Source organism: Sardina pilchardus, chromosome 13 (assembly GCF_963854185.1).
Source record: "Sardina pilchardus chromosome 13, fSarPil1.1, whole genome shotgun sequence".
NCBI classification, from domain to species: domain Eukaryota; kingdom Metazoa; phylum Chordata; class Actinopteri; order Clupeiformes; family Clupeidae; genus Sardina; species Sardina pilchardus.
The window spans coordinates 14,536,872-14,559,392 of record NC_085006.1 but is presented as its reverse complement, the minus strand read 5'-3'; the positions used below and the strand labels follow the sequence as shown (position 1 = coordinate 14,559,392).

The 22,521-nt window shown below is 42.7% G+C and overlaps 3 protein-coding genes across 4 annotated transcripts; 2 read left to right on the top strand and 1 right to left on the bottom strand.

Annotated features, from left to right (window-relative positions):
• The first annotated feature begins 1,141 nt into the window (after positions 1-1,141).
• Positions 1,142-8,679, top strand: relb (v-rel avian reticuloendotheliosis viral oncogene homolog B). 2 transcript variants are annotated; one of them, XM_062552807.1, is made up of 11 exons: positions 1,142-1,607; positions 2,060-2,071; positions 2,179-2,342; positions 3,546-3,836; positions 4,925-5,085; positions 5,211-5,302; positions 5,483-5,614; positions 5,778-5,882; positions 6,075-6,290; positions 7,275-7,346; positions 7,509-8,679. In XM_062552807.1, exons 1-11 carry the CDS (start codon positions 1,565-1,567, stop codon positions 7,991-7,993), a joined length of 1,773 nt encoding a protein of 590 aa, XP_062408791.1. In that variant the 5' UTR covers positions 1,142-1,564; the 3' UTR covers positions 7,994-8,679. The 2 variants fall into 2 exon arrangements, with proteins under 2 accessions (XP_062408791.1, XP_062408792.1); XM_062552808.1 differs by lacking the exons at positions 1,142-1,607; positions 2,060-2,071; positions 2,179-2,342 and adding an exon at positions 3,061-3,312.
• A 2,830-nt stretch (positions 8,680-11,509) lies between these two features.
• Positions 11,510-14,648, bottom strand: mrpl28 (mitochondrial ribosomal protein L28). Its single transcript, XM_062552339.1, has 6 exons — positions 14,522-14,648; positions 13,491-13,803; positions 13,126-13,278; positions 12,896-13,024; positions 12,721-12,807; positions 11,510-11,772 (listed from the first exon to the last, which is right to left on the bottom strand). The coding sequence occupies exons 2-6, from the start codon at positions 13,776-13,778 to the stop codon at positions 11,677-11,679; spliced, it is 753 nt and encodes a 250-aa protein (XP_062408323.1). The 5' UTR covers positions 13,779-13,803; positions 14,522-14,648; the 3' UTR covers positions 11,510-11,676.
• Positions 14,649-14,789: 141 nt separating this feature from the next.
• gemin7 (gem (nuclear organelle) associated protein 7) lies at positions 14,790-16,965 on the top strand. Its single transcript, XM_062552420.1, has 2 exons — positions 14,790-14,931; positions 15,961-16,965. The coding sequence occupies exon 2, from the start codon at positions 15,985-15,987 to the stop codon at positions 16,360-16,362; it is 378 nt and encodes a 125-aa protein (XP_062408404.1). The 5' UTR covers positions 14,790-14,931; positions 15,961-15,984; the 3' UTR covers positions 16,363-16,965.
• The last annotated feature ends 5,556 nt before the right edge of the window (positions 16,966-22,521 follow it).

The window sequence follows — 22,521 nt, the reverse complement described above, 5'->3', positions numbered from 1 at the left end:
CACATTGTTAAGTATCATGAGGGTTGGAAAAAGTTCACCACCCACCATCAGGTGTATATGAGACAAACCGCTTGTTTTGTCTTGGTTTTATTTTGGTGCCGTAATTATGAATTGATGGAGCTTTTATTTTGGTACATTAAAGTTTGATCACTCATGTTTATAGTAAAGCATAAGTGCAGTTTAAAATGTAATGGGCATTTGTCTTTATTTGCATGTCTCATTGTCACGAAATTTGGTCTCCATGAAAAGAGTCAGACATTGTATGGGATTAAATCTTTAATGGAATTTATGAGGACTTTTTTTGGGTGTACGTTATATTGGTAACTATTAAAGGGGTAATGAAACTCCAATTCAGTAGCACACGTAAACAACAGTGCTGTTGGTACTGACCGCGTGCCAACAGTTGCGTAGCACAGATGCCACCTAGGCACGGCCACTGTATGCGGTAATCCGCTTTGGAAGTGCCAACTGTATGGTTCAAAGACTACAGTGCCCTATTCCAAGTAGGGCTCATGTATGTAGTTTAGCATGCCAGTTTAAGTCCAGAACTCCTTGCTGCTTCACAAATTGCTGGTGTCCTGTGTGGTTGGGATTGCGAAATGTGTAATTCTCTGAAACACGTAAATGATAATTGTAATGACTATATGTTGTATAATCAAAAATTAGTTGTGTGCAAATGCAAAGGATTTATCAAACGTCCTTCAGATTCCTCTAGGGGGCGTGATTGTAGAATTAAAAATGGAACTACACGGGCGTTCTGATTGGATTGGGATAGAATGTATCGTTCATCATGATTTTAGAAATTACATTGAGGCGGACCAGACCGTCTGTTGATTCGGACCTGATTCGGACTAGTGAATTAAAAATGTTTTCTAATTCTGTGGCTCAGAAAAGGGTGACTGCGAAATAGTTTTGCTCACATGAACACTGTAAATGGAAATTGCATTTCATTGTTGTTTCTATAATCCTTCTTATCTCGAAATCAGTGTTCAGATCCGAGCTAGATAATTTGTAGTTATGTGACCTCACAGCACTGAACAGGGTGATGCAATGGCAAGAAATGCTGAAAGAATGTTGGAGGCACTTGTTTGGAGGTAACAGGTTATCTGGTGAAAACCTCAGCAACAGTTATATTTTTTAATATTCACATGGTTTGTCGGTGCATGGGTTGACAGTTCTGAGGTGGTTTTCAAGGTAGTCCTTTCAGGTGTTAGTGCGTTGTCATGGTTACGTCTGGGGGGTTTTCCCAACATGTGACGCTCGGGGATTTCCATCAGCAAAATAGATCTCTCCAAATAATTGAACATGAGGAGCTGATATCTTTCAGCAAGTAAACAGAGGAGTGGTAATAGTGGCCATTACGCTAAACCGTGGTGTTTCCTTGAAACGGTTGCAGTGAAAATCAAGGACGTGGTAGAACGCGGACAACGTGGATTCGTGGAGCGCAAGAGGCCATTAAAGAATAACTCTAGCTAACGTCACACGTTAAGTTAGAGTTTCAGGTCAAATGAGCACACTCCAGTGAGAGAGTTTGGAAACCATCACAAATCTGGATCTTTCTATCATGACAAACATGAGTGTCCATAACGGAACGCGCGGGGGCACAGGTATGTTGATATTTTTGACTTAGCTAATGTTAGCGTTAGTTAATGGCTAATTTATGTTAGAGGCTAACATTATTTTGAGGCAGTCGCCCACAGTCGACTCGGAATTATTTACAGTGTGCTGTTAGGTCCAACAGAATATACCGAGAGGAATTGGTTAGGGTAACTATTTGAAATCGAAGGCTAAATGAACAAAACCTCTAGTAGTTAGCACTATGACAATATGACGCCATTCAGGATCCTTAATTCGAGTTTGGTTTGGCGCTTAGCTTTCGTTTTGATGATACGTTGCACCGCAACGTAGCCTCCATCATTTTAAGGTCATATACGGACACCTGGGATACTATCTAGTCTAATTTTCGTATCTTAGTCCCGTTTTGTTTTCTAACAGTTCAGCCTCATCAAACTGCAGTGCTTAATCTCTGTTCTGTTTACTTTTTTCTTCTCCTTCATAGATATCGACCTTGGTGAGTTTGACACTTTCACAGACTCCATGAGCTCATAGCCTAGTACGTCAAAGTTAATGTGATATGAGCCTGTCTCTGTCTCTAATGTGTTTCTTTTCTGTACACAGACATAATCCAGGAGTATATCGTGGAGGACACATCGCCTAGACCGTTCGTGCTACCTGGGCCTCCTCCCCCTCCTCCCGACCCCGATTCTGACAGTAGGACATTGCAAGAACTTACAAGTCCCAAAAGGAACCCAGTGCTAGTGTCCAGGGGTACTGCCTCCCAGGTGATTCATGCACCTCCTCAGTAGTTTACTTTATTCATCGTTATATTTAATTGTCTGTGTATCTTTTCGACGTTGCTATCTACACAGCAGTTACTTGGTTGGCCCTAGGCGGTAGGCGATGTTTATTACACTTTTTATTCAGTTTAAATGCTAATAATAGATGTGTAACTTGGTACTAACACGTTATGGCTATACATTTACTGTGATCTCTGCAGTAATATCTTAAAGCTTTTATTGGATGCAATACGAGATCGAAGCATTACCGTTATGCATGAATGCTTTTGGCTGCTCTGAAAGTTTCGCTTTCAGTATTTTTTAACGTGCACTGCGTAGCTTTTCTTAAAAAAAAAAAAATACATTGGCGACCTTGGCATCAAAATCAATCAAACGTAGGGTTTCATCATGGTTTTCATGAATGAGAAATCGAACACAAAAGGGGTTCAAAATAGGAAAAAGAAAGCGGATCGATGTAATATCTACATTCCTGGCCCACACCTTTCCTGTTCATGCTGCCACGCAGTTCTGGAGTCAGTTTGCATATTTTTTGACAATATATTTACCACTAAAGTGATTGCAAATATTGGTTTTAGAACATTGTAAGTAGCCTACACATAGCAACCAATACTAAGGAAGTACAAGTGTGTTGCGCTGCCTTGGCTCAGCAGCGTCACTTTCTAGCGTTCCTATTGGTTTACTCTCTTTGCTTTACTTTTTTCTGAACACCATCTTCCTGTTTCAGTGCTATGCTTCCGCCCACAAACTACCCTTTGTGTAGTCGTTCCCATTTCATATTTAACGTGTTTGAAAGCTGTCTTTGTTTTGATAAGTTACGCAGTTTATTTTAAGTTCCTGAAATTGTTGGAACTAAATTTGATTGCTTCTACAAGCGTCTTTTATGATTCTTCAGCCAAGTTGAGATCCCTCTTGTTTTCACTGACAAGTTGTTGTCAGCCAGCACGTGCAGCACTTTGTAAGATACTTTAAAAACTTTTCTTTGTTGTGTACTTGCTTTGTATTCTGTGGTTTTGCTGTTGCTAGCTGATTGACCAAACAAACACTGATTCTTGGACTGGGGGAAATGATGAAGAGGAAGCCGTGTACTGTCATGATTCCATTCCACTAATTTACTGAACCAGTAAGTTTTGAACTGGTCCAATGCTTCTAGACTTCACTTTAACAGTCAATCTTCTTTTCATTTGTCAGCCCCTGCGGACCTTTCCTGAAGTCCCGACCCCAGTGCACCCTCACATGAGGAGTTCTAGGGGAGCGGCCCCCCGGTCCGGGTGTGGGCGTGGAGGGGCAGCGGCGGTGCAGCGGGCGGCCCGCTCGGACACAGAGCCGCTGGAGCGCCTTCTGGACAAGCCGCAGCTGGTGGTGACGGAGCAGCCCAAAGAGAGGGGCATGAGGTTCCGCTACGAGTGCGAGGGACGGTCCGCTGGCAGCATCCTTGGCACAAGCAGCAACGAGACCAACAAGACCCTACCTGCCATTGAGGTCAGTCCCAAACCATCTCAGAGGCTTACTGACATGCAGGGAAGTGGGGAACCATTATTGAAGCTAGACTAGAAAACTCCCCTATGTCTGCAGGCTTGTCTGTGTCATCAAATACCAGTGTTCTCAGGCACCCTAAAGTCAGTTTTTTAGAAGCATCCTTTCGAAAGAAAGACAACTCAGCAAGAACAGCAAGAAAAGTCAGCAGAAATGTCACTGTTCACCAGCAAGTCACACAGACCTGAAGTAGTTGAATATGCATCATTTATTTTATTAAATATTTGGGTAAAAGCAATTACAGAATTCACAAACAAGTTATATGATTGCCTATTTATGACACACACACACACACACACACACACACACACACACAGTGAAATACTTTTTGCTTACATATATTTTGATGAGACATGACATGGTACTGTTAACCAAAATATCAGTGTTTATGCCAGATGTATCAGGGCTGTACAGTGCTACATAGTTGTAGTTCAAGATAAAAAAAAAACACAAAAAAAAAAACAGTCTGTGCATGTATGGTTTACCAGCTTAGCACCAGTGACACCTTATTTAAAATGTTTTCTAGAGTGTAGCCTACAGATCAGATGTTTGTATACGTACCAATACTAGAGATGTTGTGGATTGTGTTACAAAACTATCAACCTGTGTAGCACCAGTGCTATGAAAAAGAAAAGTTAACGTACAGCCCTGCTGTATACACCTGTATGCAGGTGTGATGACAGCTTGACTCTAGGTAGCATGACTCTTAATACCTTAATTGCAATGTGCATCGGCGTGTGCAAATGTTGTCGTTGTTATCATGGCATATTTTGGATCGAGGGCATTTCTGGAATGTACCCACTGTCCCAAACGATTGGGGTTTCCCCCCACCCCCTGTGGTTTGGGTGCGAGGTGTAGCGCTCCTGAGAAGGCGCTCTCGGAGAGGCCTACACCCCCTTTTTGTGGTCAGAGAAAGGGAATTACCTTTTGAAATTTGACACGTCCCACCCTGCCTGCCGTTGATGGCAACGTTTGTGTTTTTCGTTTCGGTTTCGCTTACAGTCTGCCTCTCTCACTTTCTTGCTCCCTCTCAGATTCAAGGACCAATTCAAGATTTGAAAAATGTCATAGTCACTGTTTCCCTCGTCACCAAGGACATCCCTTACCGCCCACATCCCCACTGCCTTGTGGGGAAAGACTGCTCCGATGGCATCTGTGTCATCCACCTTAATCCACACAACACTCGCCGACACAGGTGTGCTCTTTGTGTTTGTTTGTTGTTATGGATGTGAACATACTGTATGAACATGTAAAATTATAAACAATTATGAATGGCCCTGCCCTGTATTTTAATCTTCTGAATTTCTCTTTGCTTCATAGTTTTGCCAATTTGGGCATTCAGTGTGTGCGTAGGAAAGAGCTTGATCTCTCCCTAAAGAAGAGAAGGGATCAAAAAATTGATCCATTTAACAGTAAGTCAAAATTCTTCTCATGATTAGAGAGTTTCCACCCAAAATTGTTTACAGAGCAAATCATTTTTACTCTCCGAAATACTTATGCGCCTCAGATGCGTACACATACTTCAGGAATGCTTAAGGCTTAAGGAATGTAGACCCACCAGTGATGAATAGTTTGTTTTCATTCTGTAACAGCTGGCCAATCTAAGAGCATTGAAGATATGGACATGAATGTGGTCCGACTGTGTTTCCAATGTGAGCTGGAGAGAGAGGATGGCGAGAGGATCCATCTGTCCCCAATCGTCTCCAACCCCATTTTCGACAAGAGTAAGAGCATTCTGCACAATAGACCACACTTTCCCTTTCCATTAAGTGAAAGGAGAATTGTTCTGACAAAAGGCATGTTTTTCCTCAGTGCCTTATTATTATATTATCTTGGTTCTGTAACTCGTGTGTGTGTGTGTGTGTGTGTTTGTGTGTGTCTTTACAGAGGCTACAACAACATCAGAGCTGAAAATAACTCGACTGAATGTCATTAAGGGGCCATGCACAGGGAAAACTGAGATTTACATGTTGTGTGACAAAGTCCAAAAAGGTTTGTTTTTTACTCTGTTACATCCAGTTCATATCGTACAGATATCGTAGACGTTACATAGTTATAACACAATGAATGGTAGGGAGCAAAGCTGACACACAATTCTGTATGAAGTTTTAGGTTGTTGGCAGTATATAAGTAGTCTTGTGTCACCTCTTTTCATCAAAACGTATTTTGAAAACTCACGCTCAGATGACATCGAAATCATCTTTGGCCGGGGATCGTGGGAGGCCAAGGCTGAGTTTGCACAGACAGACGTCCACCGACAGATCGCCATCGTCTTCAAGTCGCCCCCATATCAGGACCAGGACATCTATGAGGAGGTGGAGGTCAACGTTTTCCTCCGGCGGCTGTCAGACCGCATGGACAGCGAACCTGTCAAGTTCACCTACACGGCACATAATCCAGGTCAGCAACGCATATTATTTGCCATCGTTTTCACCTCTCAGTGCTAAATTGAATATGTCCAGCCTTATGGCTGTAACACACGGCCGGCAATGTGACAGTCGAACGCAACGGTGAAATTCTGTTAATCACTTCATTATGCACACTGCTGGCGACACAATCACCTATCGATTCAGTGGAGATACACTGACCAAACAGCTGTTTCCTATTGTGATGTATCAAAATCGCCTTGAAAAATAGAAAGGGGCCGATTAGAGCGATGCCGTATAGCCTGGGTGTTCCCATCCTGCTTTGCGCAGTGATTTCATTCACGCTGCTAAGGCAGTCTGGAAACTACCACCCTAATTCTTGCCTGAGATAGGGGACCAATAACAGAACAGGGGGGAAAGCAAGACGATGATGAGCTATGCACAAACACATTTGATAGACATCCGTGGCGCCCAATGAACGGATCTGGGCATTTTTTTCAAATACGAGAAAATGAACGTCTTGTTGCCAGACCACGTCTCATTTGAGAAGTGGTAGGCGCTAGCCAGGCTACTGCCATATGCATTGCCCATTCATTTCAATAGATTCTATTCCATTTTGCCGGTCACCCGCCATAAATGGCGGCAGCGTGTGACGGCCGTTATGTGAGCCTGTGGTAATGCATTTGTAAGTTGTTCTCAGATGAATCAGAGGTTATTTATGAACACAGTCCTGAAACTAAAAGTCTGCCTGCTGATTTCCTCTTCCAGTTCTGGTGGTCAGCACTTAATGCTTGTGGAGAGACAGTGGCAGGAATGACTAGTGGCAGTTGGGCTCCACCTTTTGACCTGGTTCCACCACATAGTTCCTTACCAATGCGTAATTGTTCCTGTTTTCATGACTAAGCTGATCCATGTGATGAGGAGCTACTGGACGGAGACTAAATGACTTGAGCTCAACTGAATGTTTTATTTGATATTCATGGTGTCTTTGTTTTTTGTGTGTGTGTGTGTGTTTCAGATCCTTATGGGGTAAATCGCAAAAGAAAAATCAAGCCTGACATCAAGTTCACTGATGGGTGCAATGCGAGAGGTAACATAGTACCTCCTTCATTTAGATGTCCAGTGTTGTTAACAAAATACCAGACTTGTCTTACTATTTCTTCTGCCACAACTGCCCATATTGCTGCTACTCCTACTTTTACTACTACTACTACTACTACTAATAACAATACCACTCCCTCTTGCACTACAGCAGAGACTGTGATGGCAGAGCCTGCTTTACTTCGTGCCTTTGACTCCTTCTCCTATCCCCCGGAGAGCGCCGTTGGCATGGTGGCCGCATCTCAAGAAGACCTACCAATCCAGCCTCTTCAGGGCCTGGGAGACATGTATGCTATTGACGAGCTGAAGCAAGAAGTACCCACAGAGACTCTGGATACAGACACCATGAACATGCTGTCTTCAATCATACAGATGCTTGAAGATAACAACGGTAGCTTTGGCTTGCCTGTGGCCAACCAGGACGAAAACTCTAACTCTGACTTTAGAGAGAACTTTCCTATGGAGGATCAGTCCGCAATGAACATGAGTATTTACACCGACATGCAGTTCAGTCAGATGGTCAGTGGTGGCCATCATGCTTTTCCCCCCTCTGTTCTTGATTTGATTGATCAGGGCCTTGCTATGGACAATCACAGTCTTCCTCAGGTGAAGACGGAAAAAGAGGGTGACGTCTGAACCCTCCCCCCCGGTCTATCCCTCACAGGTCATTGCATCACTTAGGTCCCTTTTCCAGAGTTAAGATGTTTCAGACATTAAGGCCTTGGAGAGGAAATGAGTGTTGCTCTTAGTCGGGTATCGCTGGCGAACCCAGTATCACTGTCCGTCCTGAACTTTGTGAATAGCATGCTATGCATTATTGTAAGTCCTCGGCTGCTACACTGACAAACACTGATTATCTGTACGGCTAAATGGACAGTTAGTACGTAAATGGTTGGCCAGTCAGGACCAATGTATCGAGAAAAAGGTATGGTCTTGTTTTCCTTGTCAAATATGTCCTTAATTTCCTTGTTGATATTTTCATTGCTGAGGGTCCAGACATTTTGTACATATTCTGGTTGACGAAATTAAAATGTTACATTAAAATAAAAGCCCTACTGTGCCACTGCCACAAGTGGGAGAAAATGAAGATGTTCATACTATTATTAGTGCAGTAGTTATCGAAGGGATGGACCACACGGACCACAGAATACATTTCCCATATTTCTTACTGTAAAACAACAACCTTATCTTTGGCTGAGTGAATTTTGTGCTAGCATTTTCTGTCAGTATAGATGTTTTAGTTATGTGGACCATTAATGTTTTACATCTAAGTGTGTCCTGTGTGTCTTTTGGTTAACATTAAAACTGTTGTATAGACTGCATTCCCATTCACTTTCATTCATTATTAAGTTATTCATTATTGGATTTGATGACATGGGCTGAAATTATTTGTCATAATTGTGGAAAGGTCTGGCCTTTAACACAAAGAGATGCACTGTTGACCTCCAGAAATGAGGACATGGTGGAGCAGTTGTATCATCATCGTCTGGTTAGCCCAAGTTTGATTCCTGCTGCGGTGAATCTGTATTGTTTTGGATAAATATCAGTCAAGCAAAGGCCTAGCCAACGGAGTCAAATGTTGTGGTAATGGCAATAACCTGTACTACCCAAAGACGAAGTAGTTTTATAAAAAGGAAGAGTGGATTTTCTCATATCTGTTATCTTGAACGTTTCTCACTGCCTCGTGGTTAGACTATACTTTGTAGATCATGTGCTTTGGCCATCACATTCTACGTGTGTGTTGTTTGAACACTTTCAATGCTGAAGTGATCTTTTCCCTTTGGCTTACCGACACCTTGATCTTGACCTAATTAATTTTACCAGGGTGATAAACCTGATTTGAAACAATGGAGCCTTTCATTACAAAATGCAAAGTGTCAAAAGTATTTATTTGACATTTGACACTTGTTTCACAATTGATTGACGTGGCCCTCATTGTTTACAGTTCAACTGAAGAAGCAGTTAACTGGTAGTACTGTATGTATAGGTTTCTGTCATGACTTTCCGTTTAATGAGTGAGTAGACCATCACGAGGGGCAAATCCCCCCTATGTATTTCCCACCTTTCTCCCACACAGATTGAGGCATTTTCCATCTGTTGACAGCTGCAATGTCTCAAACCACAAACATGGTTGACCAACACTGGAAAGACATTGGCCTTGTGCCACGGGGAAACTCCCGACACATGCATGTTGCTCAACACTGCTATGGCTTCAACTGGCACAGATACATGTCAGAGAGAACTCCACAAATTATTTTAAATTATTTTATGACACTCTAAAAGAGGTCTGTACAAGTTCCCTTTTCTGCACTACACAGACAATCAGATTCTATTCCCAGAGACAAGGTACTACATCATTATGTCATATCCCTTCACACGTGGGAGTGGGATCTGGGCCTGTTTTGACCTTTCAAAGATGCATGGTAGTTAATGCTTAATCATGAACAAACTATAGAAACACCATTTCAGGTTTTTTTTTCCACCCTAGTCTGTTCATGATTAACCATTATCAAACACACACTGATATCATAAATCCAGAAGGTATAGTAGAGCTACAATGGGAAAATTGTTTTCCTCTCCCTTCAACTGAATAGCACTTCTACCTCTAGCTAGTTACCTAATGGTGGGTAAGTACCAGTAGGACTATAAGCCCTGGCTAAAGATCTGGCTGTTAAAAGGGCACCAGACATATGAGGGGATATATAATAATTTACCTCTCCCTGCAATTCTCCCTCCCCAAATTTTCTTAACTGGGGCTTTTCAGCCTCTCTAATTACAGATTAAAGAAATCCCAAGGCAGTGAAACGATGGAGCATAACAACCCATCATAGTACCCATTGTTTTGTATCTTTCTATGCTTTTCAGTCCAAAGAACTTACCATCACCTGGATGCCTGAAATCAGAGGTTCCCAAACGTAATACTGGTGAGGCCCCATTTCAATTCTGAAAGTCTTTTGCAGCCCACACACACATTTATTCACAATTCTGTGGTTGGAGCACTCGCTGAGGTGTCCTGTTCTACACTGGTTCACTGTGATCTTTTGATGACAATCACTTCTCCAATAACACACTTAAGTTTAGCATTACCCAGTCCGTCAATGATAACCCCGTCAAACAGGTTCTGAATTAACATCAGACAAATGTCACTTTGATGAATAGGCTTAATATGTAGCTAGGTTTTGAATTTAGAAATATTAACTTTTTAAGTATGTCAACCTCATACAGAATTTAAAATAAACCAGATGTAGCATGACCGCTGCCCAGTCCTACTCATTCTCAAAAAGAAATCACACGTCAATTGAATCTCCTACTCCATCCCCTACTTTTGTGCATGTAAATGAGTGTGTGCATAGTCTGCTTGCTTTTGTGTATTCTGCTGTGAGTGTGTGTGTGTGTGTGTGTGTGTGTGTGTGTGTGTGTGCCTGCTTGCCTGCTAGTGTGTGTGTTTTATGTGAGTGTGCGTGCGTCCATGTGTGTGTACGTGTATGGCCTGTGGCCCCTTGAGATCTACATAGGGAAAAAAGTTGGCCATCCTAGACCCTACAGTTCTTGAGATATTCGTCCGCCTTACCCTCCTTTTGGGAGGCCCGGTGCAACAGGTGGGGGACAGATCAAAACAAAAAAAATGGTTCCATGTCATCCTTGTGGGCAACATACCCAACAAGTTTCGTGCAGCCTGGTCTTTCAGTGTCCTGAGAATCTGTCCTAAATGAACCTTGATAAACCAAGTTCCAATTGCTGGTTGCATTGTCACATAAGTGCAGTAAGCATTGTGAAATAAATGTATCTGCTGACACCACGGTCTTCAACTCGCTTCTCAATAAGAGATGTTCTAATGAGGAGAAGCAGCACTCAAAAATACCCTGGTATTATTTTGCAATGACAATATGACAGTTTTCTACACATATCTGATCCCTTCTGTGGCCAAAAGTCAACATGTGAATACATCGTGCCAATCGTGGTGTCTTGTATTGTACTAATGATGTGTTTTGCGATCTCACCGCTTGAGCGTGGACAGGTTAGTGTCGTGAAGCATGCACATGCGCAGTTCTGCCCGAAATAGATGCCGGATAAGTGCCCAAAGTGCGTTGCAATATGCCTACAAGGAATTAAGTTATTCCAAGACATAAAAAAGAGACAAATGTACAAATGTTTCTTTCTTACAACGCTCAATTTACTAAAGAAGTCACATATTTACATAAGCACTTATTGTCAATGCCAACTAGTTTTGATTACATAACATAAGCACATGTCAAATGTATGGGTCAAATTCGTATGCAGTAAGAGTCTGCCAGTATCAGCCAGTAAAACAGTAGACTCTACGTCTTCTCCACAATCTTTGGTTCCAAAAGCTTCTGAATGGCGATCTCCTTCACAAGGCTGTCCACACATTCTTTGAAAACAGGCTCAGGCTCCTTCAAGAAGAAAACAAACACAGAGAAACCAGAGTCAGTGAGCTGAAACAGAAGGAGCACTCACTAAATTACAGGCAAAGTGCAAAGTCGATCAATGAGCAAAATGTCTTGCGAAACGAGCGAAAGCTATGATGTAACATGTGGGAGCACTGAGCTAACCCACTGATGGGCTTTGGGATCTTTTTCGTGGTATTTAATTAGCAAATCGATTTCACTCATTATTACATTAGTTTTAGTTCGAATTTAAACTTTGCACTTTACCCATCATTTAAATGGATCATATGCCAGGGATGGGCCAGCAATATGTATGGCAAACAATACTGTATGCCTGGTGGAGCATCAGTGAAACGACATCTTCGGTTATATTCTGCTGCTTTCGTGTTCATGACACTAAATATCTTGTTTATACCCACGGGCAACTCTTAAATCAACGTTGACACATACATAAATCCTTCAGCATGTTAGCATGCTCATTCTCTAGGTGCAACACCCAACTGGGCCAGAGGAAACAGGTACACTAAAACATTAGCCTCTTCAATATAGGGATGGGAATTGATAAGATTTTTCCGATTCCGATTCCATTTTCGATTCTGCGAAACGATTCGGTTCTTTATCGATTCTCTTATCGATTCTCTCATTTGGAGAAAATAACAAATCGATCAATTAGCATCAACTTTAGTTCAGTTCAGTGAAAAGTGAAAAGAGAGGCTAGAGGTAGACTAAGACATGTACTGCCAGCCTCTGAGCCAGTCCGCCCCTTGTCATGGTCATTTTCTAAATTAAATGCATGAGATGGGCAATACAGGTGACGATCCATCAGAAATGTTTGCGCTGGCTGAAAACTGAAAAGCCTTCCATGAAGTGTGTGTCATACAGGCAATTAGAGCCCTGAGAAGGTTCATAGACATGGCATGAACCAACATTGCTCTTCTTGGTCACGGTTCTCACCTTAAGTTCCAGAACTCTCTGTTTTTCCACGGCTTCGTCCAGACTCAGACCAACCCACTCTGCTTCCTCCTCAGTGATTTCAAACGGCTGAGTGAGGTACCACAAGGTATGGGTTAATAGTAGGCACTTATCTCTTCGGTAATTCACGCAAGAAAACAAGGCCGCTTGGACTTACCTTGTATCTCTTGAAGACTTTTTCTCGACGATCGGGATCTTCTGGATACAGGTCCTTTCGTGCCAACTTGAGGAGCATGGCCCGCTTAAGGTCCATTCCAAGTTTGGAGTTCAGATCTTGTTTGGGTGTCTGACCGTCACATAGGAAAAATAATTATACTATAGTAACTAATTATTAAAGTTCCTAACACTGTAATCAGGTGTATCGCTGCTTTGAAGTATCCTACTCACCTTCAGGATGTAAAAATCAAAGCCAAAGGCAGCATCGATAAGATCTAAGGTGCGTGCGGTGACTGTGATGTTGAACTTTTGGTCCAGGATCTCACTGTAAAACTCCCTCTTGAAGAGTTGGGGCTTCCAGTTTTTCTTAAATCGTGTAGACAGCTTAACACAGATGAAAAAGTTCAAAGATGAAAAAAGATTAATCACTAGCACATTAAATGTAGAGTTACGGTCCGATTGTCAAGCTATCTGAACCTGAACTCATGAAATGATTGAACATCCTGAGGACCACAGAGCTATCAACTATCCCACAACTGTGACCAAGATTGGAAATGGTATCAAATAAATATTACAAAACACAACTGAGGACAAACCTTTTCATCGTTGGCATATTTGTAGCCTGATATCCAACCCTCTCCTCCCCAAAGACCCTCTTGGGACTCCGGTGGGTAGTAAGCTGGGACGGGAACATCCTGCACCCGTTCTTTTTGACCAGTTTTGGGGTTGGCACGATACTTCACTCCAAGTGCTTTCCAATGCACAGGTGTGGGAGGCGTTTTGTCTTCCAAGCTTTTTAAATAGTGTTGTGGGAGTCGGGAATAAATGCCTGTCTTTAGCTTAAGCGCCTCCCACATCCGAGGCGGGTATTTGTGGAGTGGCATCTTCTATTAGCAGGTGGGATCGCATCTACAAAGTAAATGAAGCAAGTTAGCGTTCGATATTCAAACATTCATCCAGTACAGCGTTAGCCTAGTTGTTTCAGTTAAGAATGTGGCACACAGGCGTGAACTATGGAAAACATTCAGTTTTGCAAAATTGATGTAATGCACTGTCAATTTCTTCTCACTATCGATCAATCGGATATCCCGTTCATTCATTCAGATGTAATGTCAAGAATGTGAAGCTGACATCCTATTTTAAAACCACATGTCTATCTATATCTGAATGAATGGGGGGTTTTCACTGAAAGAGAAAGACACTTGAAAAGTAACGTAAACATTCACTGACAAATGCCTTGAATTTCAACATTCACTTAATGTTAGCTATTCAGTGATGAATGACTGATGGTTAGCTCATTTATGTTGCTAGCTTGACTTCTAACAATACGAATCTCTTCCACGTGGGATAACTAACATTGGAAACAACATTTATAACATCACAAACAACATGAGCCTACATGTAGTAACATAAATTCCGCTAGGCGATCTGCTACATTAATATCTCTCTTCTCATTTCTACGACTAATCTAACTCTCATATCAGTATCAGTTCAGTTAGCTAAGTTACATGCATAGCTAGCTTAATAACCTGCTGCCATTGGTAACTGTACAGAGAAAACTGTTCAGAGTTTGACTAGTGATTCCCTACTTTGTAAATGCGACATAAAGTAAATCATGAAGACATACCAATTTATCAACTTGGCTAGACTTGTAGTAACGTTACATTATGCACAGGACTGACAGTGTGCATGATGTTTCCAAGGACGTCCTGGTCCTACCGCCTTTCAAGTTACTACTTCCGCTTCACAGCAGGTTCCGTATGTGTTGCCAGAATGCTTTTTAAATGATCTCGTCATGCAGGGATACAGTATTTAAGTGTTTTTTTTTTATTATTATTATTACTCAGACAAAGTGGCTGTGATAAAGGTGAGTTTACATAAAGCTTTAGGGCTAATAATACATCACGATACATTTTCTTGTCATTAGAGGACGCTGCCGTAACATTTTTTAAGGCGGAACCTTAAAAAGTGTTCTTTTTGTACTCTCCGGTAAATTTGATACTGTAGCTTCCGTGTTCTATGGCAACAAAATAACTGGTAAGTGCCTAAATTAAACATTATGCTGTAATTACCGTGGAGGCTTCGATAACTTCGAATAATTATTCAACTGCACGGAGCATCCTGCATCTTTATATCTAATTGTTAGTCCTTTTCTATTAGGCTATTTAAATCCTGGCACGGAAACTTTGGAATCTTCCACGCACAGCACAGACGTTAACCGCGATGCATGCTAACATTTTAATCTACCGCCCGTAGCCTATCATTTAATGTTTCTGTATCTCGATTCTGGGGAAGTGTTTTTGTCATATCTTTCATATCAACCTGTGTTATACGGTAGCTTTCCAAGTTCTAACATTACGAACTAACTTACATCTTTTTAATGATCTCTCCCTCTCTCTTGACACACACACACACACACACACACACACACACACACACACACACGCCAACTTTGTGTCAGACCTTTCCCTTTGGGACTGATCAATCAGTCTGATCAACTGCTGTTGTTAAGTCAAAGTAGACAAAACAAGAGCAAGGAATTACACTATAAAAAACAATATATTTTGAAACTATCAATCTGGTAGTGAGTCTGAGGCACTCGAAAAAGTATTTTTTAAAAAGCCTTTATTAAACTTGGCTAATCATTAAAAATATGCCAACATGTTTCAGCCACAAATGGCCTTCCTCAGGGCAAGTTTAAAGTTTAAAGGTTTAAACTTGCCCTAAGGTTTAAAGGTTTAAACTTGCCTTGAGGAAGGCCATTTGTGGCTGAAACATGTTGGCATATTTTTAATGATTAGCCAAGTTTAATAAAGGCTTTTTAAAAAATACCTTTTCGAGTGCCTCAGACTCACTACCAGATTGAAACTTTGTTGGATCTCCAAACTGATGAGCACCGGAGGTATACTTGTTGAATATCTACACCCAAGGCCAAGCAGCACTCCTGGATATACGATTTTGAAACTATGTTGGAGTCTGATGTCTTAAATATTGTTCTGAATGCCAGCAGATTTTGCCCTTAGTGTTCTTGGAGGCTACTGATACAAAGGTGTTTTTTTTCTGCAGCTATCTATCTGACTGCCTGTTGCGATGAAGACTCCTGTCACCGTCCTTAGATTGCCAAGGGGACCAGATCCCAACAGCCGAGGTTTTGATCCCAACTCCCCAAGGTTTATTGCCCTGTGTCCCACCTCCATACCGGCCTCTTCTGGTGAAGGGGCCTGCATCGAAGAGGAGCAACGTTCTCGCAGTGAATTGAGAGAGCGCTTTCTCCGCACCCTTATCAAGATGACAAATAAAACGGTTCACTTTGACATGCATGAGGGCGTGCAGGTGGAGGCCAGATTTGGAGCATCAGACATCGATGTGCTGAACTTTCAAGTATCAGAGCTGCAGACACCAATTGGTGTTCAGAAGGAGGCCTTACTTCGCTGTCAGGATATAATTTCGTTCTCATTTGATGTGTGACCATGAGCGCAAACGTCAATATGTGGACATGACCGGAGTTCAAACACACTTTTCTCTTGATGGGACCATAATGTATCAGTGTGCAGTTTTCATCAGTTTTTGGTTCACCCATCAAGCAAAGGACCTTTGTGATTTTCTGAAATCACTAGGCCTATGTTATGATGACATAACGCCACCAGAGGGAGACCAATGTATTCAGATGACATTGATTGGAGCTATCGCAAGGTTGAGATTTTGAGTTAAGGGGAAACTCGCCCTATGGGAGTAAGTCAGTTCTTTGGCATTTTCTGAGTGTTTTTTTTTTCTTCTTCTTGAATGTGTGTATGGAGAGGAAGAAATGTCTGCAGGTGGAACACTGATATAATTGTCTGGAAAACTTGAATTCCCGGTGCGGGCCCTCAAAGGAAAAGACGACGTTGTGTTTGTCTCGGTTAATCGTTTTGCAGGGTTCATGATGGTGCCTGCTTGGAAGAAGTTCTTGTTTGTGCACACATCCGTTGGACTGTGTTCTGGAATATTTTTGTACCCAGCATTCACCTAGGGTGATGGAGAAAAGTTCTGAAATTGTACCTGTCTAATAAAAAATAAATTATCTAGCAAAAACAGCCACCATGGTGTACTGTGTTTGCATCCTGTATCATAAAATATTTCATAACTGTATTTTATCCTCATTTGTCTCACAAGCTGGGTATTGACATATTTTATTTATTTATTTTTAGATTAGTGAGTGTTCTTACTTCCCAACTATGCCCTCTCTCCCTAAAGTAACACTAAACTTTTAGTCAAAGACACCCATTGTTGGTTTTGACAAGGATACACTCTTATTGTTCATCATTGTTGTGCTGCTCACGGTTGCTACTTTCTCAAGTGAAAAAGTATTGTTTTGCAGGTAGGAGGGCCAGGATCTCTGTCCAGTAGAGTGTTTGCTTTCTGGCTGACAAATATTCCTTGCATGAAGGTCATTGTTGAAGGATTTGAATGATCATTTATCTATAGCTTTGCGACAGGTCAGTTGTGTTTTTCACCGATTCCTTGCAACATGGAAACTGTTAGTGTGACCAATCTTTCCTTTCTGTTTTTTTGCCACATACTGTATATGATTCCTGTTATTGTTATGACATACATGATGCTGTTCACTCTGAGTGGTATCAGGGGAGTTTTCCTAAATGTAATATTTGCATCTTCTCTATCCGTCCCCATCTGTACCCAATACATAGAATGGCAGTAGGAGATACATCTCCCTCTTTCAAACCCCAAACTGTTTTTCTTCTCTACCATCTCATGCTGTCGTAATAACGCAGGGCTCCTCTGGCCGTTGTGTCATTCTTCCTCGGGCCGATGCATCAGCTGTATTTGATGCAGCGCTTTGGGCCGGATGCGGCGGTAATATTTTAATCTCCCTAAAAGGTACAGCTTGTTTTCCAAAGTCCCTTTTTTATTGGAATATCATTAGGCAGTGTACAATGACTGTCCCTCTGTCGTACAAGCTCAATTACTTGCAAGGAGGTGGGGGGTATGGGCCTGTGCTTTGGAGAAGGAGAGCGAGCGAGCGAGAGAGAGAGACCGAGACGGAGAGTGCAGCACCGCTGTCGATGGCATGACTCATACTCACTCAACTCTGGCCCTCTGAAGTATGAGAAAGATCCCATTTCGTCATCAGGGGCTCTGATTCAATCAGGAAGCCTGCAAGGACATGCAATGTTAATTTCATATCCTAAGTCACTGTCGCTATTCTGTGCCACCAGGGCCGCCCCTCCCACCGGCTTAATCGTAGCATTGCAACTCCGGTAGCTATAGCTGCAGGACCCTGACAGTGAATGGTTGCTTGTGACATACACGGCAGACATCTGGGATTCACATGGAATGGTCCGTCAAGGCAGTGCAGGGGGTTTCTGACCATGCATTTAATAACATCATCTCAGTGTGTGAATCTCTCTTTTTCATGTCACTCCACAGCGGTGGTCCGCAGCTTGCCTCTTAGTCCGACTGGTAGCCCCTGGGTCTCAACCAGTTGAATACCCTTGGTCTACAATGTTGGTGTTGATAGCTTTGGGTCATGGGTTGTTGCATGGTGGTCATTTTCCAGTGGACTGTTATTATGCCCTTTTTGTGATGTTGGGATGAGAGTGCATCCTTACTTGACTATTGTGCTGCGACTTTATCTGAACTGTGGTTCTGTTCAGCTCTGTGGTTGAGAGGAGGAGAACAAGGCCTTGTCTTTTTCATTTGTGCGTCTCTCAGTAGCGTATCATGCAGTCCACCGCCTGTCTTTCTAACTGCTGAACTCACTGGCTGTCTCTCTCTCTTATCTTCTCTGGACTTGCTCTTTTTTGCTTTTTCCCCAATCCTGGTACCCTGCTTCTCCCTGATTCCAGTGGAAAAACATCCTTTTGTGTGTGTGTGTGTGTGTGTGTGTGTGTGTGTGTGTGACTGTTTATGTGTACACGCATGCCTATGTGTATGCGTGTGTGTGTGTGTGTGTGTGTGTGTGTGTGTGTGTGTGTGTGTGTGTGTGTGTGTGTGTCTCTCTGTGTGTCTGTGTGTGCGCGTAAGCAATAAGTTGGTGAGGGGTGAGATGGAGGTTGCGTGGGCTCGTGTAGTCAAACGATGGTACAAGAAATCTGCCCCGTCCAACAGGAAGCACATTCCACTCCATCCTGTTTGTGGCCCTCTCTCTCTTCCTGTCTAACGCAAGAACATGTCTGTGATAGCTTACAAAAATACATGGCCGCGTCCTCTTAATCACTCACACTCCTACGCCCCCCACCCCCCCCCCCACCCCCACCTCTGCATGCCCAAACATTGTGGTCAAATAACCCCTGTTGGTTCTCTTACTGTGCTGCTGTTTTTGGTTTGGGATTCACTGACCTCATGTGTTGACCTCTCATTAGGTAATCCCCTCCTGTTTCTTTTAATCCTTTATCTCAAAGCTATTCTGTTCTGAAAACCGGCGCGCTGGTGTCCTACAGGTCTAGTGGCGCTCGTGGAGACTGGACAGTTTCTCGAGATTGATTACACGTAAGCAAGGAAGGAACTGCATATCCTTTGGCAAGCTACCTGTATTTGAAGAGGGACATTTCCTTTCTGCAATACATCAAGATTGTAATGTAATATCAGTAACATACTCATGCATTTAAAGCATAGTGTCTGAACTAAAACATCTTGCACTGTACTGCATATCTATCCATTTTCTCTGTAGATTGATCTAGAGTTACATTGTTTATAGGGATGTAACAATACACAGAAGTCATTGCCTAGTTAACATTCAATGACAATATTGCTGATGCTCAACACGCAGGAATAGAATTTTGAAAAGGTGTCAAATGTTCTGCCAATAGTTAACTTGACTGACATATTGTCCACCACTTAATATGTTTGTGTGGGAACTCTAAACTTTGAAACATGGTACATAAAAAAAGCCTACTTTTGATTACTGCTTAATATTGCATTTGTTACATCCGGTACACATCCGTCTTGAACCAAACATCTTATACCTAAACAATTCGGTGTGAACACCTGTGCCTTTACACCCCTACTGGTTAATCATTGAAACCTGGCAGAGCTGATGTTCTTTTCAGTCTCGGGATAAGGCAGTTGGTGTACAGCAGTCAGACTTGTAGATACCGTGTAGATACACGCACTCAAGTGTCCTTGAGAGTTGGTCCGTGCATCCGTCTCACTTGAGACCTTGCTCTCTCACTGGTTTGTTGTACTAACAACCACACTACTCGTGGGTACACTCAGGCAATAATATTTGTGTTAACTGACAAGGTAAAAAAGCACTTCCTAACCCACACGTGTACACTTACTCCGAGTGAAGGGAGCTTTTGGCTGTTGGTCACGGCAAGGTGAACTCATCTTCAAACACAAGGATAGGCTATCTGAGGCACTATGTATTTTCTCAAACCATTTGGTCCAATTCCAATAGACATTAACAGTTCAATGTCTTCGTCAGCAATGCTAAGTCACAAGCTGCTATGTGACTGTTAACTGTTGTGACTGTTGTGATACACTATAGCTAGCATGCCAATCCTATGACCTTGACCTTCACCTTTTTATGAACAACACAGAGGACCTGATTTCTCCCCGACAGTACTTTCTTTTCTTAAGTGCTTAGACTAAGGTGACCAGATGTCCGAGACCAAAACCGGGGACATAATCCCATAAATGTGGAAACAACGGGGACATTTTCAGTTTGACTGTCAATCTGATTGAAATACATACAAGTAAACCGGGGACATAGGTCATTTTTCCCAGGGAAAGGCAACCAAAAACTGGGACTGTCCCCTGAAACCGGGGATGTCTGGTCACCCTAGCTTAGACATACTCTAGACTACCTTGTGAGCAGGAAAGTTTCTATTTAGCATCTCATACTGGTGATCAATGAATGGAAACAGTAGGCTATTCTTAGACTCTTAAGTAGCTAAACACATTCAACAACATTACTAAGTAACACCTCATTTAAACTGCTTTCCTCATCTACTCCGACGGTCCTCACCAACCGGGTGTACATGTTATCTGTGTACCTGCATTACACCCCCTTGCGTGACGTATGGTACCGTGGGTCTGCTGTTGTTCCCCGTGCTTGTCCAGGGCCCCAGGGCTATGTTTAGGTTAGCCCAGAGAAGGTGGCTCCTTCTGGTTGGGATGTTTACTGGAATGTGCCCATTGTGGCGGCCATCGAGGCACTGAGTCATCAGGTTTGTTTGACTTGCCTTCTGGGGAATGTTGGAGGCTCTCCAGCAATTGTGAAGTCACTGAAGTTAATGTGACCCATGCACTTCCCTGGCTCAAGTGGCCCCTGGAGATAAAGCTAGCGCCAAGGCTGCCATGCCAGCCGTGCCAGCCTGCCCCCCCCCCCCCCAGTCTCCACTCGACCCCGCACCCACCCCCCCTACCCAGGTCTGTGGCTCATACTCACGGGTGTCCCACATCCCAGTGATATTTCTGAAGAAGAAGAAAAAAAAACTCTTTGGAGCCATCTCACATCAATTTCTAGGCTATAACCCACTCCTAGAAAACAATGAACTATTCAGTGACACCATTGCCACAGGGATCCAATTGAAACAGGTGGCCCCATGAACTGCAAGGTGGCTCTAGCACGAGTGTTGTCTGTGTCCCTATCTAAACCCACTATTGTTGCTGATCTTCAGGCCCTGTCTGAGCAGCAGGACTTACAGCAGAGCTCTGAAATTGGCCCCTATTCTCAGTCTTCTCTGTTTTCCCAAGATTACTTTGAAACGGTCTCTTCATGTTCTGATATTTCTTCCGATCTGTTCACAGACCATTTCTCTTTGGTGGACTCCACAGATTCTGTGTTACAGATTGTCTGTTTGGACATATGCAGTGGAAACTCCCAGGTCAAAGGGTCAGTTCCTACTGAGGATATGTACGTATGCACTCTTTTGAATTACTGTCACTATATTAATAACAACATAATAGCTAATGCTATATATCTGATGTGTACTCTAATGGTTGCTTGACATTTAAATTCTTACCAACTGCAATTAACTGTAAACAGGTACACCTGACCATATTAGTTGCAGAGTGATAAAATGCACCCATCACCTTCAATTAATCTGGTTGGCTACGTGAAGTCAACATTATATATTTTTATTATTATTATTAAATAAAATGTATGTGTGTCAAATGTAATAGTAACTGTAAATAGGAACAAGGAGCTTAACTGGAGGGTCAAGAAGAGAGAAGAGAAGAGGCAAGAAGAGGCACATTGTCCTCATCTGATTTTGGAAGAGAAACTCATCTTTGAATACAGTAGCATTTCATCTCTAGTGAAGAGGGTGAGCCTCTCTCCCTTCCTAAATAAACAACTCCCCTCCAACCCCACCCCCACTGCCCACCCAGCATTCCTCTGCAGGGTGGAGATGTTGGCCGAAGGCTTGGAAGAGTGGGTGGGATGTGTCCCCCACTGTCTAGACAGGAAGTGATGCGCAAGATGGGAGATTCTAATTAGGCCCCTGATTAAAGATAGCGCTCGCTATCTACATCAAAGGGGGTGGGGAACAGGGTATGTTCCCTCCGATGGACCCAAGAATGTAAACACCGGAAGATGCCGCTAACAAGATAGAGAGATGTGATGGGTGGAGGGGAGGAGGGTGGGGCAGGCTCTTTCAATGGGAATTGCCACTCTGATTGGTT